The sequence below is a fragment of the Podarcis liolepis genome, assembly GCF_965112155.1.
Source record: "Podarcis liolepis genome assembly, chromosome: 4".
NCBI lineage: Eukaryota > Metazoa > Chordata > Lepidosauria > Squamata > Lacertidae > Podarcis > Podarcis liolepis.
This window is the reverse complement of record NC_139558.1, coordinates 104,717,803-104,733,254: the sequence shown is the minus strand read 5'-3', so window position 1 is coordinate 104,733,254 and position 15,452 is coordinate 104,717,803. Positions and strand designations below refer to the sequence as shown.

The following is a 15,452-nucleotide window of genomic DNA, read 5'->3' as shown; positions in this document are numbered from 1 at the left end:
TCTACATGTATAAAATCCATATATACCGTATTTTTCACTCTATAACACGCACCCGACCATAACACGCACGTAGTTTTTAGAGAAGGAAAATCCGTAGGTATGCCACCTGTAGGCATTTCCTCCATAACACGCACAGACATTTCCCCTTACTTTCTAGGAGGAAAAAAGTGAGTGTTATGGTGCAAAAAATACGGTAATTAAAATTCACAGATAAACAAGTCCATTAAAAAGCACAACAATTAACACAGTAAAAGTAACAACTGAAAGAATAAGGTCCAGGTGTCCATGTTTGGGGGTGAGGTGGAGGGATGCTTGTCTGAACAGGTGTGTCTTCAAGAGCCGGTGGAATGCTGATAGAAGAAGATGATGATGATGAAGTAGAAGAAGAAGAGGAGGAAAAGGAGGAGGAGGAGGAGGAGGAGGAGGAGGAGGAGGAGGAAGAGGTTTGATTTGATATCCCACTTTATCACTACCCTAAGGAGTCTCAAAGTGGCTAACAATCTCCTTTCCCTTCCTCCCCCACAACAAACACTCTGTGAGGTGAGTGGGGCTGAGAGACTTCAGAGAAGTATGACTAGCCCAAGGTCACCCAGCAGCTGCAGGTGGAGGAGCGGAGATGTGAACCCGGTTCACCAGCTTATGAGTCTACAGCTCTTAACCACTACACCACACTGGCTCTCAGATACAGATGGAGGCCTCTCGTTCTTCAGCCGGGAGGGCATTCCACAACACTCGTGCCACTGCCTGGCATTCAGCAGGCCAAGCAGTCAAAGCCAGCTGGTTCAGAGGAACAGGCACACAAATTCTCTTTTTTAAAAAAAGAAAGAAAGATATTTATTGAAAGTTTTTAAAATATAGCAAAAAATGAAAAATAAACATACAAAATAAAAAACAATTTAAAACACACATTAATTTTCAATAACATAACTTCCGTACACTTATTTCCTCAGACCTCCTCACACCTCCCCTCCCTGTATTCCAATTCAGTTTGTTAGTTCAGCAAATCCTTACCATTAAACTTTTACCCATTTGTGAATCTTTTTTTCATGTCTCCTAAAGCATTACAGCCGGAAATCACTTAGTTTCTATCCAACATCCTTCTAACATTCATTAATTTTACAATATTTCTTTAAATAGTCTTTAAATTTCTTCCAGTCTTCTTTCACTGACTCTTCTCCCTGGTCTCGGATTCTGCCAGTCATTTCAGCCAGTTCCATGTAGTCACAGGCACACAAATTCTCAGCTGTGAAAGCTCCTCCTTCAACTGGAGCTCTCACTTATTGCAGTGAAGCCATTGCAGGGTTCGGATGACACACACACCTTACACTCAGAGAACACGTGATGGGCTTGTGGGACCATTCCGGCTAATTTCTTCCTCCTCCTCACCATTTTGTGTTTGTCATCCATCAGAAGGGGCTCTGGATGGATCCTGACATATGCACGCATGGGTTTGCCAGTGTGGGGAGTTTTTACTGGAGCCAGAATCCACCATTGTGTAAAGGACCTACACGCTCAGACATTTGCATGCACAAAGAGCCCCCTTCTGACACATTTACTGATTTAATTTATATTCCACATTTCCTCCCTAAGGAGCCCAGGGCAGCAAACAGTAAAGGCATATTGAAATCAATTCCAATGCAGATGCAGACTGGGACTGAGCTAAGAGGGCAAGGAGACCACTTTTGGGTCAGGCCAGGGCCCCTATAGTCCGGCATCCTGTTCTCACAGTGGATGACCAGGTGACCATTATGGGAAACCCACAAGCAGGTCCCCTGGGCACAAGAGCAGCCCTCTCACCTCCTCGGGTTTCCAGGCAACAGGGATTCAGAAGCATCACTGCATCTAACCAAGGCAGTGCATAGCAATCATGGCTAGCAACCATCAATAATCCCCTTCCTTGCATTCCGAGCTGCAGAAGAACTTATTTGGGGCATGGCACCTGATTCGAGGTATAGGAAAGGTAGATGACATCGTCCAATCCAACCAGCTACAAATGGAGTTTGCCAGGGCCCTTCGAGCCAGGTAGGGTTGGCGTTTAGGGGGGAAGGGATTCAGTCTCAACTCAGCCTGAGTTTCACCATGACCCTGCCTGGGAGGAAAACCCTGGTGACCCGTTCCCGGATCTCCTTGGTCCTCACTCCATACACAATGGGGTTCAGCATGGGAGGGAAGAGGAGGTAGAGGTTGGCCAGCAGGATGTGGATATGGGGGGCCACGGAGTGGCCAAAGCGGTGGGTGAAGAAGGAGAAGAGGGCAGGGCTGTAGGAGATCAAGATGACGCAGAGGTGGGAGCCACAGGTGCCAAAAGCCTTGTGCCTCGCCTCGCGGGAAGAGAGACGGAGCACCGCACGGACGATGAAGAAGTAGGAGAGCCCAATGCAGAGAAGGTCTCCTCCGATGACAATCAGAGCCACACTCAGCCCATAGGTGCGGTTGATGCTGGTGTCCCCACAGGCCAGTTTGACCACTGCCATGTGCTCACAGTACGTGTGGCGAATGACGTTGGTCCGGCAGTAGGACAACCTCCGGATCAGGAAGGGGCAAGGTGCCATCAGCAGCGTTCCCCTGACTATGCCGGCCACAGCCATCTTGGCCACCAGTGAGCTGGAGAAGAAAGAGCTGTACCTGAGTGGGAAGCAGATGGCCACATAGCGGTCCAGCGCCATCCCCAGCAGCACCGCTGACTCCATCATGCACAAGGCATGGATGAAGAACATCTGGGCCAGGCAGGCAACGGCTTGGATCTCCCCGCCCTGGAACCAGAAGATGCAGAGCATCTTGGGCAGGGCGGAGGTGGAGGCTGCCAGGTCAATAGCTGCCAGCATGCAGAGGAAGTAGCACATGGGCCTGTGGAGAGCTGGCTCCGTGGCCACCACCAGGAGGATGGTGCAGTTCCCGGCAATGATCACCACGTAGATGCAGGACACTGGCACAGAGAGCCACATGTGGTAGGCTTCCAGCCCTGGGATGCCTTGCAGAAAGAATGTGGGAGGCCAGGAGCGGGTCAGGTTGGCCATGGCCATGAGGAACCAGCTTCATCAGAGGCAGATGATTCACCACGGCTGCTTAGCTTCACTCACAGGACTCCTGAAAAGCAGAGGAGAAAAACAGACGCACACAAAGGTGACATGAGAAGATCGTAGAATTGCAGAGTTGGAAGGGATCCCCAGAGTCATCTAGTCCAACCCCCTGAAATACAGGAATCCCAGTTAAATAACCCCAGCAGATGGCCATTCAATATCTGTTTAAAAACCTCCAGCTTCTGAGGTCATAGAATAACAGAACCGTAGAGTTGAACGAGAGCCCAAGGGCCATCTGTTTCAATCTCCATCAAAGCAGGAATCCCGGCTGGAGAATTCCTGACAGGTGGCCTTCCAATCTCCCTTCTGAGGGAGTCTTTTCCACTGTCACACAGCTCTTACCCTCAGAAAGTTCTTCTTAACGTTTAGTCGGAACCTCCTTTCCTGCAATTTGAATCTGTTGGTTCAGATCCTCCCCTTTGGAGCAGAAGGAAACAAGCTTGCTCCATCTTCTGACATTTGAAGGTGACTATCCTATCAGCTCTCAGTCTCCCCTTCTCCATGCCCAACTCCCTCCACCGTCCCTTAGAAGGTTTGATTTCCAGACGCTTGATCATCAGATATGGGGTGTGTGTGTGTGACAATGCTCCCTGCACTAGCATCCTCTGTGACTCTGCACAGAGAGCTTTTGCTTCAGCTGTCCTGGCGCTATGCATGGAACTCCAGCAATGAGAGAAGAAATACATACTGGGGGAACATGTGGACTGTGCAAGGTCCAGCCCCAGATATGGAGGGACAAATCTGTCCATTTCGGATTGGCTCAGGTTCTCATTTTTCCAGTCTTCACTTCAGTTCTTCACATTTGCACGTAAAAAACATGAGAAGAGCCTGCTGGATCAGGCCAATGGGGCATCATCCTGGTCTCACAGTGACCAACCAGATGCCCATTATGAGAAATCCACAAGCAGGATCCAAGCACAAGAGTCCCCTCCCTCCCTGAAGTTTCAACAACTGAGATTCCGAATCACTGCTGCTTCCCACTTTGTTTGCATTTTTAAAAAATAATAGTAAAGAATTCCTTATGAATATTCGTCAGGATTTTTGGTAGGATTATGACAACAATTGTAATGTAACAAGAACTATGGTATGAACAGAATTTTAAGGAATGGAATGGAAAGCATTATATGATGCAGGTGGGAAAAGATTGACAATGGAATCCGTGGAGGGTTGGAGAGAAGTCCAAGGATTCAGGGAATCCTACATTTCTATTATTATGGTTTATGAATGAGCGTGAATGTTAAATGTAAAACTGAATAAAAAAAATAAAAAGAAAAAGAATATTCAGCAGGATTTTAGTGCATGTTTCTCCTAACATTTATACAAAATGTTGTCCAATATGCACATTTTTGGAAAACCCTTTTTCTTATTACAATGCATTTCTGTATATTATTTTCAGTCATATGTGTGTTGTTGCTGCTGCTGTTATTTCAGTTTATTACCCACTCTTCATAGGGAAGGTTAAGTTAATTTAAAAGTCAATATTAAAAACAGTTAGAAGAATCACTATACATATTCCTTGGCCATGGAGCTGGGATGCAAAACTCAGAGAACTTCAAAGGGCAGCTCTGTTTCAGCTAAGTTCAAATTAAGGAAGTTCATCTTTAGACAAAAGGTGAACTGAATTCCTTCCCCTCCCTTGTCCCACAGGGATCAGGAAGAAAAGCAGTTACACGAGGCACAACCTTATGAATGAACAGAGACAGGTATCCTTCATGGAGGAGAAGATAATCTATGGTTCTTAGCCAGGATGGCTCTGCTCTGCAAATCCACAGCTGGAGGAAGCAATGCTTCTGAAAACCAGCTGCTGCAAATCACAGTAGGGGAGAGGGCTCTGGTGGTCAAATTCTGCTTGCGGGTTTCCCATAATGGGCCACTGTGAGAACAGGATACTGGACCAGATGGCTTGATCCAGCAGACACTTCTTATCTTGTGGAGGCTGCGCTGGTGGCCACTAAAGGAAGCTTGAAGTGCTGACTCGCTTTGTATTAGAAAAACTCACCAGGCAGGCAGCGGAGAGGCAGAGTCCTTGTGGGTTCCTGGTGATACCGATTCTACAAGGGGGCACCTGTGAAGGGCAGGCAACAGCCTTTATAGGCTGCCTTTGCCAACCTCCCAGCAAAGATCCCCAGAAGCTGAGGCCCTGGTGCTTAAGGGCAGCTGGGCAACGTTGGTGGGAGCGCCTGGGCTTCCTCCTCTCACCTGCTAAATAGCCTCCCAGGTGTTTCAAGTTTGCCTTCCTGAGAGATTTGGCTGGCTGGATGTGTGGGGCTCATGAGGCCACCTTGAAGGGAGCAGATGGAGAGGCTTCTCAGGAAGGAGCTTCTGCAGGTATAATGCTGAAGAGCAGTGCCAACATCTCTGCAGCATTGCTGACCTTGTGGAGCAAAGAGCAGAGCACCTTTCAGTAAAAACAGCCAGTCCCCAAGAGACTGTTGGAAAACAAGGTCTTCATCTGCTGGCAGAATGATGACAAGGAGAGAGCCTGGTCTAACTTCTCTAGGCACGCAGTTCCAAAATTGCCTGGTCTTTCAGATAGCTTGGACCTAGATAATTTTTAATTTTCTAGTACATGATGTTTACTGTTCCAAATAAAAGATTGCTGTCCAAATGATACAGACTGTCATTGAGTTCAGACTGGCGAGTCTTCACTTTTGAGACACAATCAGCTCAGTTACTAAAGATGAAAGGAATGCATAAGAATACGATGAAAGAATATGATTCCAGCCCCTTTAACTAACCAGAAAGGACTTGAACGCACCATAAAGTGAGAGGGGTGCAATTTGGGTTTATTCTCAGATGCTTGCTTGTTCCTTTTATGGGTACAACAAGGTCATACTTTATTATTCTTAAATTGGTTTTATCGATTCCACACACACCCATTTCACATTGTATATCACTTTGAAATAAAAATAAAACAAACCAACATTTGAGGTCAGCTGCAAGCCTGATGACTCCCTTCCAGGGTATTAAAAGAGGCCACTGTGAGGCCAGGAGCCACATCTGAAGGCAGCCCTGTTTAGGGAAGCTTTTAATGTTTAATAGGTTATTGTATTTTAGTGTTTTGTTGGAAGCCGCCCAGAGTGGTTGGGGGGACCCAGCCAGATGGGCGGGTATAAGTAATAAATTATTATTATTATAATTCATAGGAAGGAAAGGGGGGGTGGGCAGCCCTCCAATAACAAGGTTCACTCTACTCAAATGCCCCATTCAGACCCCCTGTTAATGCCTCCTTTCCCCCTCCCTAGCCAAAGCACACCTGTAGATATGGGTAGACCGCTTGCCATACCAAACACCGACCTTTCCATTCACAAGGCGCTTGGCCAATCCGCAGCCACCATTTAAATAGCTGTAAAACTAGCAACCAATCAAAACCTGTAATCTTGACAGCTACTGAAATCCCAGCCTATTGGAGAAGAGTATGCCTAGAGAGTTATGAAACAGCGCCCCCTACCAAGGGCTACACTGGCACTGCAGCCATCAAACCAGCCTCATCTCTAGCTTTAGAGCAGGCATAGGCAACTTTGGCCCTCCAGATGTTTTGGGACTACAACTCCCATGATCCCTAGCTAACAGGACCAGCGATCAAGGATGATGGGAATTGTAGTCCGAAAACATCTGGAGGTGCGAGGTTGCCTATGACTGCTTTAGAAGGTTCTTTTGTCCCGAAAACTTTTAGAAATGCATATAAAATGTTTCCTGTGATGGATTTACACCTCTACTCAGAAGGTAAATAGCTATCAGGGGAGGAGCTATGGACATGAGATGGGGCAGCTATAATCCCTGAAGCTGAGACCAGATGTACTCAGCTGGCAACACTGCCTGGGTGATAATCGCTGGCATCCTGACACCTGAGTGCCAGACAGGTAGTCATTCCAAGAACAATCGCAAACCCAACCTCAGTGGATTGGGGTCTCAGTCAAGACAAAAGGGAGTGCTTAACTTGGCTGGGAAAACCTTTGATTCACCTAAAGGGTGGGAGGTGGAGGTCAGGTGAGGGACGGGGCAAGTCTGGTGCTCAGGTTTCTGCCAGAAGACCCCTCCCAATTTGTGACATAGTTATGACAAATGTATGATGTTTTACTAAAGGTGTTATGGGTAACTTCCAGAAACTTATAAAAAGGAGAGCCATCCTTTGTTCGGGGCTTCTCTCTACTTCTTCTATGTGGTAGTTTGAAGTCTTGTTGCAACAATGAAGACCAGGCCTACGGGCTGCTGTTTGGCTCCTATATTTTGGCTGGAGTCTTTACTGGCAACCCAAGTGAGTCTGGGGAATTCCCCACTAAACTCTCTAGATGTTTTGGACTACATCTCCCATCATCCCCAGTCAGAAAAGCCGTGCTCGGTGCCCGAAGATTAAGGCTTTCTGGGAAATGATATATAATGAAATGAAAAAGGTACTTAAATGTACTTTTCCCAAGAAACCAGAAGCCTTTCTCTTGGGCATTGTCGGCCAATTGGTGCCAAAGAAAGACAGGACTTTTTTTATGTATGCTACTACAGCAGCAAGAATTCTTATCGCAAAGTATTGGAAGACACAGGATCTACCCACTCTGGAAGAATGGCAGATGAAGGTGATAGACTATATGGGACTGGCTGAAATGACTGGCAGAATCCGAGACCAGGGGAAAGAGACGGCGGAAGAAGATTGGAAGAAATTCAAAATTTACCTTAAGAAATATTGAAAAATTAATGAGTGCTAAAATGTTGAGGTTATAGAAAAAAGGGGACTACAGCTGTAAAAGATTAAGTAAAAGGAAAGAACAAGGGAAAATTCGATAAACTTAAGGGGGAGGATTTGCTGAAACAAATTTGGAAATTGGGATGCAGAAAGGGGAGGTACGGGGAAGTCGGTGAAGTAAGGTTTAAGAAAAAAGGATTTGAAATTATACATGTTTGTTTATGTGTTTGTTTGTTTGTATTGTGTATTGTTTGTGTTTATATAAATTGTGAAAAACCAATAAAAAAAATTATTAAAAAACCCCAGAAAAGCCGTGCTCGATGGGGTTGATGGGAGTTGTAGTCATAGAGGGTACCTGGTTGGTGAAGGTGGGGTAAGATGTGTGGTGCAGTGGATGAGTTCACTGTTAAACCACTGTTGCAAAAATGCCTCTTTGGGTCTCTCCTGCCTTGATAATGGTCCCTTTTTTGGAGCTCCAGATCACTATGATGTGCCAGTCAAAGTGGTCAGGTGGTACAGATGACCTTGATCCATTTCACCCTTGGTTCTAACCCATTTCTGGTCTTAAAACAGCCTTAGGCACCTTGGTGGCTGACCTAGCTCAGGTACTGTAAAGGGGAGCTACACCCCTGTTGGGAATGGGTGGAGAGCTTGTCTTTCATATCAGTGAGGGAGACCACCAAAGGTCCTTAGCCCAGCTCCCATCCTTTGTAGGAATCAACCACTGCTGGGTGAATCCAACAATAAGGGGACGTTTGCTTGTAAGCGTGGAAGAGCTCAGAATAATTCCTCCTGCTCCTTGAATTGAGTGTTACTCCCTGGCTACTTCCAGAGTCAAGAGACTAAAGGAGACACCTGCTCAAGGAAGGTTCTCATGGGAACATTTAATTAATGGCACAGGCAGCAAATCAGCTGCATTGTTCTAGGCACTGTGGATCTCCCCATCATTGTTATTGTCTGGGGGCTCCTAAGCTGCACTATCATCCTCATCATTCCCACACCAAGAAGGTCCTCTATAAACGCTCATAGCCTGTCCTCTTTCTTGCAACCAAATATTGCATGCAAACTCTCTTTCCCCAAAACAAAATGAAAAGGGGGAAGAACAGCATTCTTCCATGGCAGCTTAGACAACATGACCTTCTCTCAGCTGCTTGGAAAGGAGCAGCGGTGAAGAACTCAAGGCTCAGAAGCCTAAGCCTTGGAGCTCAGAGAGCCACAAGGAGACTCTTCCACAGCATCTTAGCAGCATCCAAGAGAAGACTCTTCCTGCCCCAGCAAAGATTCCCTCCAGGCCACTCTACTAGCCCCTGAAACACTCAAGGAGGGAGACTCGGATCAAGGAGATCAGGATTTCTCCATCCGCTTCACTGCAAGCTATCCTTTTATTCCTGAAGAAGAGTCAGGAATTCTTCCTTGCCTTCCATCCTCAAAGATGACAACTGATCATATCCTCCAATGCTCCATTTCGTGTGAGAGATCTTGGATGTGAAAGATAATAGCCGAGGTTCACCATGGTGCAGGATACCTCCGCCAACCTCAGCACCACAGTGCTTGCCTTGAGGGGCTTCCCTGGGTTGGAGGCAGCTCATGGCTGGATTGGGATCCCAATCTTCTCTGCCTACCTGGCAGCCGTCCTAGGAAACAGCACCATCCTCTATGTCATACGGACGGAGCCCAGTCTGCATCAGCCCATGTACTACTTCCTGGCCATGCTGGCCACCACTGACTTGGGTCTCTGCCTCGCCACGGCACCCACAGTGCTGGGCATCCTCTGGTTCCAGGTAGAAAAGGTCAGCAAGGAAGCCTGCGTAGCTCAGCTTTTCATCATCCACTCCTGCTCCTTCATGGAATCAGCTGTGCTCTTTGCCATGGCCGTGGACCGATTCCTGGCCATCTGTTCCCCTCTGAGGTATGCAGCGCTGCTGAACTCCAGTAGAGTGGTCAGAATTGGAGTGGTCCTCCTGCTAAGGAGCACCTTGTTAATACTGCCCCCTGTCTCTCTCCTCTTGACATTCCCCTACTGTCCAAATGCTGTCCTTTCCCATTCCTACTGTCTGCACCAGGATATGATTCGCGTGGCATGCACAAACACAACCTTCAACAGCCTCTATGCTCTCACCTTAATCCTCCTCACCATGGGTTCTGACCTGCTCTTCATCCTCATCTCCTACGGCCTCATCCTGAGGACAGTCCTGGGCATGGCCTCTGATAACCAGGGCCACCACAAGGCCCTGGGCACCTGCGTCTCCCACATCTGTGCCGTTCTGGTCTTCTACGTCCCGGTACTTGGGCTCTCCATCGTACACCGGTTTGGACAGCAAGCCCCTGCCCTCCTCCACGTCATCATGGGCAATGTCTACATCCTCCTGCCACCCTTGATGAACCCCATCATCTACAGCATCAAAACAAAGCAGATCTACAGCAGAATCCTCAGAATGGTCAGGAACTCCTGAAGGATTTGTCAGTTCATGGATTATTGCTTCATTTTATTTTCCTGTGTTTGTATCCTCCTTTTCCCCCATCATGGAACCCGATGTGGCATTCATGATGTTCCCATCCTGCCACTGACATGCTTTGCTCCAGCAAGGCGGTGGCCTCATGGTCCTTCAGGCAAAATCCTGGGACCATTCATCCAGGGGAATCCCAAGAGGGAGCCAGTCACTCAACTCACTGTGACCAATATCAATTCATCAATATTGTGCCACACACTGTAGAAAAACAGCATTTTCCCTCTCTGACTCAGAGTTGTACCAGTTAGGATGCTATTTTTGTTGGGTTGTTTCCCTCTATGTCTAATGTTATCATATCTCTTCTGCCTTCTCTAAATAAATACAAGATTAAAGAGCCTGGATAGTCCAGCTGGTGAGAGTGTGGTGTTGATAATGCCAAGGTTGCAAATTTAACCCTCATGTGGGACAGATGCATATTCTTGCAGGGAGTTGGAGCAGAAGACCCTCCAACTCTACAATTCTATGATTCTAATGTTTTATCCTGGGTTCTTTCGTTGCTGTGGCTGATTTGCTACTAAAAGTACTTGAATGCCACCAACCCACAGCTAAGAGAAGCTCATGTGGACACAATGGGTAGAGGGAGAGGAGAAATGGTGATGGGCTTGATTCCACACAACTGGGTGAGGGTTGCCTGCCAGTGGTGGACCTTCTCAAGATTTGGTGAGGGTTTCCTTCAGGGCCAGGACTCCTGGCCATTTAGTCACACAGCATCGCTTATGGGTCAGGTGGGTGTTGTGTGAAACTCTCAGTTCCCCCAAATGTTCACTTTCCAAGCTTCAGCAGGTGCAGGAAACTGTGCCCTGGACGGGGGAACCTCTTGGGCTTGCAGATCGTAAGGTCAGCAGTTCGAATCCACGCAATGGGGTGAGCTCCCATTGCCCTCTCCCATCTCTAGCAATTTGAAAGCATACCAGCGTGAGTAGACAAATAGGTACCACTGTGGTGGGAGGGTAAATGGCATTTCCCTGTGCTCTGGCACTCATCATGGTCCTCTGTATATCAGTAGCGGTTCAGTCCTGCTGGCCACATCACCCGGAAAACCGACTGCTGCAGACAAATGTCGGCTCCCTCGGCCTGAAAACGGAGATGAGTGCCGCACTCCACAGTCAAATTCAACTGGACTTAACTGTCCAGGGGTCCTTTTCCTTTTACCTTACCTTACCTATCTGTTTATTTGGTGGCATTTTGTAGCTAAGACTACACAGTGAACCAGGCATAGCCAGTGGGGTTTTTTTCAGGGGGTACTCAGGGGGACACAGTTACCGGCACCTCTTTTTCTGGTTGTCACAAAGTGTGGCACTTACTGTAGCAACTTCACGGTGAGTACTGGTACTTATTTTTCTAGGGAAAAAGCAGTGGGCAAAGCTGCTCCCTCTTGGAGTTCCTCTACAAGCTTGTATAAAATAAGAGAAAATAAGTGTTGGAAATGTAAAGAAACAGAAGGTACGTATTATCATATGTGATGGCAATGTAAGGTTATTAAATAATTCTAGGAAATGATATATACTACACTGAGAAAAATGTTCAGAATAACCTTTGTTAAAAAACCAGAAGCCTTTTTATTGGATATTACAGGAATGGATCTACCTAAAAAACATAAGAATCTGTTTGTGTATGCGACAACGGCTGCCAGGATATTGCTAGCCCAACATTGGAAAGAAGAAGAAGTCCCCACCAAAGAAGATTGGCAAATTAAGTAAATGGAGTATGCTGACATTGCTAAATTAACCAGGAAACTGAGAAATCAATATGACAAATTTTAAAAAGAATGGGAATTGTTTATTGCATATTTACATAAGCAATGTACACGAGTTAATACATTAGCAGGATTTTTTTTAAAAAAAACAACCACTTGTAATACTACACACAATGTACAAAATTGGAAGTAAATACAGGATTTTATTGACATGCACCAATGAATATAATATAAAGGAACGGGGGAGGGGAATCGGGGGAGTCAAGCAATCCCATTCTGTGGATTCAATATTGATTGTATATATAGTTGTTTTAAATGTTTTATTTTATCTCTTTTAAGGTAATGTTTTTGCTATTATGAAAATTAATAAAAATTATATATAGAGAGAGAGAGAGTTCATCTACATGCTGAGGGTATACGGGGAGAGCAAAGCTCTTAAAAGGAAAGGCTAGTTTAGAGTAATTTTTAGCTATCTCACTGCAATTGTGGGAAGTTTGAGCAGAGGGACTCTGGTGCTCAAGGTCATTGCGAAGCCTCTGTGGAGTTGAAGCACTTTATTATTAGAGCCACAAGGAGGCTCTTCCACAGCATCTTAGCAGCATCCAAGAGAAGAGACTTCCTGGACCCAGCAAACATCACTCCCAGGCCCCTCTTCCATCCCCTGAAACTCTCAAGCAGGGAGACTTGGGTCAAGGAGACCAGGATTTCCCCATCCCCTTCACTGCAAGGTACCCTTTTATTCTTGAAGAAGAGCCAGTATTAGAGTGTCTGCTTTGCATGCAGGAAGTCTCAAGGTCATTGTCCAGCATTTCCAGGTATGGATGTGAATGTCCCCTATCTCAAAATCCTGGAGATCGGCTGCAAGTCACTGTAGCCAATTTTGAGCTACATGAACCAATGGTCCAACTCAGTGTATTACAGCTTCCTATGTTCCAATACTTTCCACTCCTGAATGACAGACATCTTCTGCTTAGGGTGTAGCTTAGATTTCTACAGGAATTCTTCCTTGCCTTCCATCCTCAAAGATGACAACTGATCATGTCCTCCAAATGCTCCATTTCTGTGTGAGAGATCCTGGAAGTGAAAGATAGTAGCTGGGGTTCACCATGGTGCAGGATACCTCCGCCAACCTCAGCACCACAGTGCTTGCCTTGAGGGGCTTCCCTGGGTTGGAGACAGCTCATGGCTGGATTGGGATCCCCATCTTTTCCATCTACCTGGCAGCCATCCTAGGAAACTGCACCATCCTCTACATCATAAGGACGGAGCCCAGTCTGCACCAGCCCATGTACTACTTCCTGGCCATGCTGGCTACCACTGACTTGGGTCTCTGCCTCGCCACAGTGCCCACAGTGCTGGGCGTCCTCTGGTTTCAGCTGAAGAAGATCAGCAAGGAAGCCTGCGTAGCTCAGCTCTTCATCATCCACTCCTTCTCCTTCATGGAGTCAGCTGTGCTCTTTGCCATGGCCCTGGACCGATTCCTGGCCATCTGTTCCCCTCTGAGGTATGCAGCGCTGCTGAACTCCAGGAGTGTGGCCAGAATTGGGCTGGTCCTCCTGCTAAGGAGCACCTTGTTCCTACTGCCTCCTGTGCCTTTCCTCTTGACATTCCCCTACTGCCCCAATGCTGTCCTTTCCCACTCATACTGTCTTCACCAGGACACCATTCGTGTGGCATGTGCCAATACAACATTCAACAGCTTCTATGCCCTCATCCTCATCCTCCTCACCATGGGTTCTGACCTGCTCTTCATCCTCATCTCCTACAGCCTGATCCTGAGGACTGTCCTGGGCATGGCCTCTGACAACCAGGGCCACCATAAGGCCCTGAGCACCTGCGTCTCCCACATCTGTGCTGTCCTGGTCTTCTACGTCCCGGTGCTTGGGCTCTCCATCGTACACCGGTTTGGACAGCATGCCCCTGCACTCCTCCATGTCATCATGGGCAATGTCTACATTCTCCTGCCACCCTTGATGAACCCCATCATCTACAGCATCAAAACAAAGCAGATCTACAGCAGAATCCTCAGAATGGTCAGGAACTCCTGAAGAATTTGTCAGTTGATGGATTGATGGTTTCATTTTATTTTCCTATGTTTGTATCCTCCTTTTTCCCCATCATGCAACCCAATGTGGCATTCGTGATGTTCCCATCCTGCCACTGGCATGCTTTGCTCCAGCAAGGCGGTGGCCTCATGGTCCTTCAGGCAAGATCCTGGGACCATTCATTCAGGGGAATTCCAAGAGAGAGGCAGTCACCCAACTCACTGTGACCAATATTGATTAATCAATATTGTGCCACACACTGTAGAAAAACAGCATTTTCCCTCTCTGACTCAGAGTTGTACCAGTTAGGATGCTATTTTTGTTGGGTTGTTTCCCTCTATGTCTAATGTTATCATATCTCTTCTGCCTTCTCTAAATAAATACAAGATTAAACAGCCTGGATAGTCCAGCTGGTGAGAGTGTGGTGTTGATAATGCCAAGGTTGCAAATTTAACCCTCATGTGGGATAGATGCATATTCTTGCAGGGGGGTGGACCAGAAGACCCTCTGGGTCCCTCCCAACTCTACAGTTCTATGATTCTAATATTTTATCCTGGGTTCTTTCATTGCCGTGGCTGATTTGCTACTAAAAGTACTGTATTTTTTGCTCCATAATACGCACCTGACCATAAGACGCTCCTAGTTTTTAGAGGAGAAAACAAGAAAAAATATTCTGATCGAAACAGTGGATGTATGATTTTTGTGGTTCATGCTGTGGCCACAGATGTGATCTGATGGTGAATTTGGGGTGACCCAATGCAAAAATCCTGAGGATCCATGGGCTTTTACCTCCCCTCTCCCAGGCAGCCTCCTTTATCTCTAGCGTCCTTTATCTCCTGATTCCACTGATCAGCTGCTTCCTTTCAACACTCCTTCCCTCTTGCTTGCCTTAATGTCTTTTCCTTAGCTGGAGCAGCTTTTTGCTCCTCCTTTTCTTCTAATTTCTCTCCTTGTTGCTTTAGTCTTCCTGTTTCCCCCTTTGCAAGTTTGCTGTCTTTACCTCCCCCCTCCCAGGCAGCCTCCTTTATCTCTAGCGTCCCTTATCTCTCTCCCTGATTGGCAAACAATCAGGCTTTGTTTCAACACCTACTTCCCTCTTTCAAAAGAAACAGCATGATCTTCTTTTTGCCCCTGGGCAATTTGGCTCCAGGGACCACACATTCACTGGCCCAGTCATATTCAGGGGTGCTGAAAAGCCAGCCAGCTGCTCACACCATTGTCTGAGATGGGAGGCTTTCTAACATCACCGCCTTCTTAGGAGCGTAAAGGAGCGTAAAGGAGGCAAATCAGGATGTCAGTTTGCAACGGAAAAAAGCAGGCCCATCTTGCTCAGGAGGCAAGAAGATAATTATTTAGGGAAGTCAGAAGAGAGACAATAATGTTAGCCATAGAGGCAAGCAACCAAACGAAACGCTTGAGATAGGGATGGAAAATGCTGCTTTT

The 15,452-nt window shown here is 46.8% G+C and overlaps 4 protein-coding genes across 4 annotated transcripts in view; 3 read left to right on the top strand and 1 right to left on the bottom strand.

Moving 5' to 3' along the window:
* LOC310705112 (uncharacterized protein) overlaps positions 1 to 15,452 on the top strand; it is a 79,542-nt gene that overhangs the window by 18,970 nt on the left and 45,120 nt on the right. The window lies entirely within an intron of this gene.
* LOC310705293 (olfactory receptor 52P1-like) lies at positions 2,058 to 3,023 on the bottom strand (the record flags this gene model as incomplete). Its single annotated transcript, XM_083499922.1, has 1 exon — positions 2,058 to 3,023. The coding sequence occupies one exon, from the start codon at positions 3,021 to 3,023 to the stop codon at positions 2,058 to 2,060; it is 966 nt and encodes a 321-aa protein (XP_083356048.1).
* Positions 9,270 to 10,211, top strand: LOC310705308 (olfactory receptor 51G2-like; the record flags this gene model as incomplete). Its single annotated transcript, XM_083499940.1, has 1 exon — positions 9,270 to 10,211. One exon carries the CDS (start codon positions 9,270 to 9,272, stop codon positions 10,209 to 10,211), a length of 942 nt encoding a protein of 313 aa, XP_083356066.1.
* On the top strand, positions 13,071 to 14,012 carry LOC310705306 (olfactory receptor 51G2-like; the record flags this gene model as incomplete). The annotated part of the gene is made up of 1 exon (XM_083499938.1): positions 13,071 to 14,012. One exon carries the CDS (start codon positions 13,071 to 13,073, stop codon positions 14,010 to 14,012), a length of 942 nt encoding a protein of 313 aa, XP_083356064.1.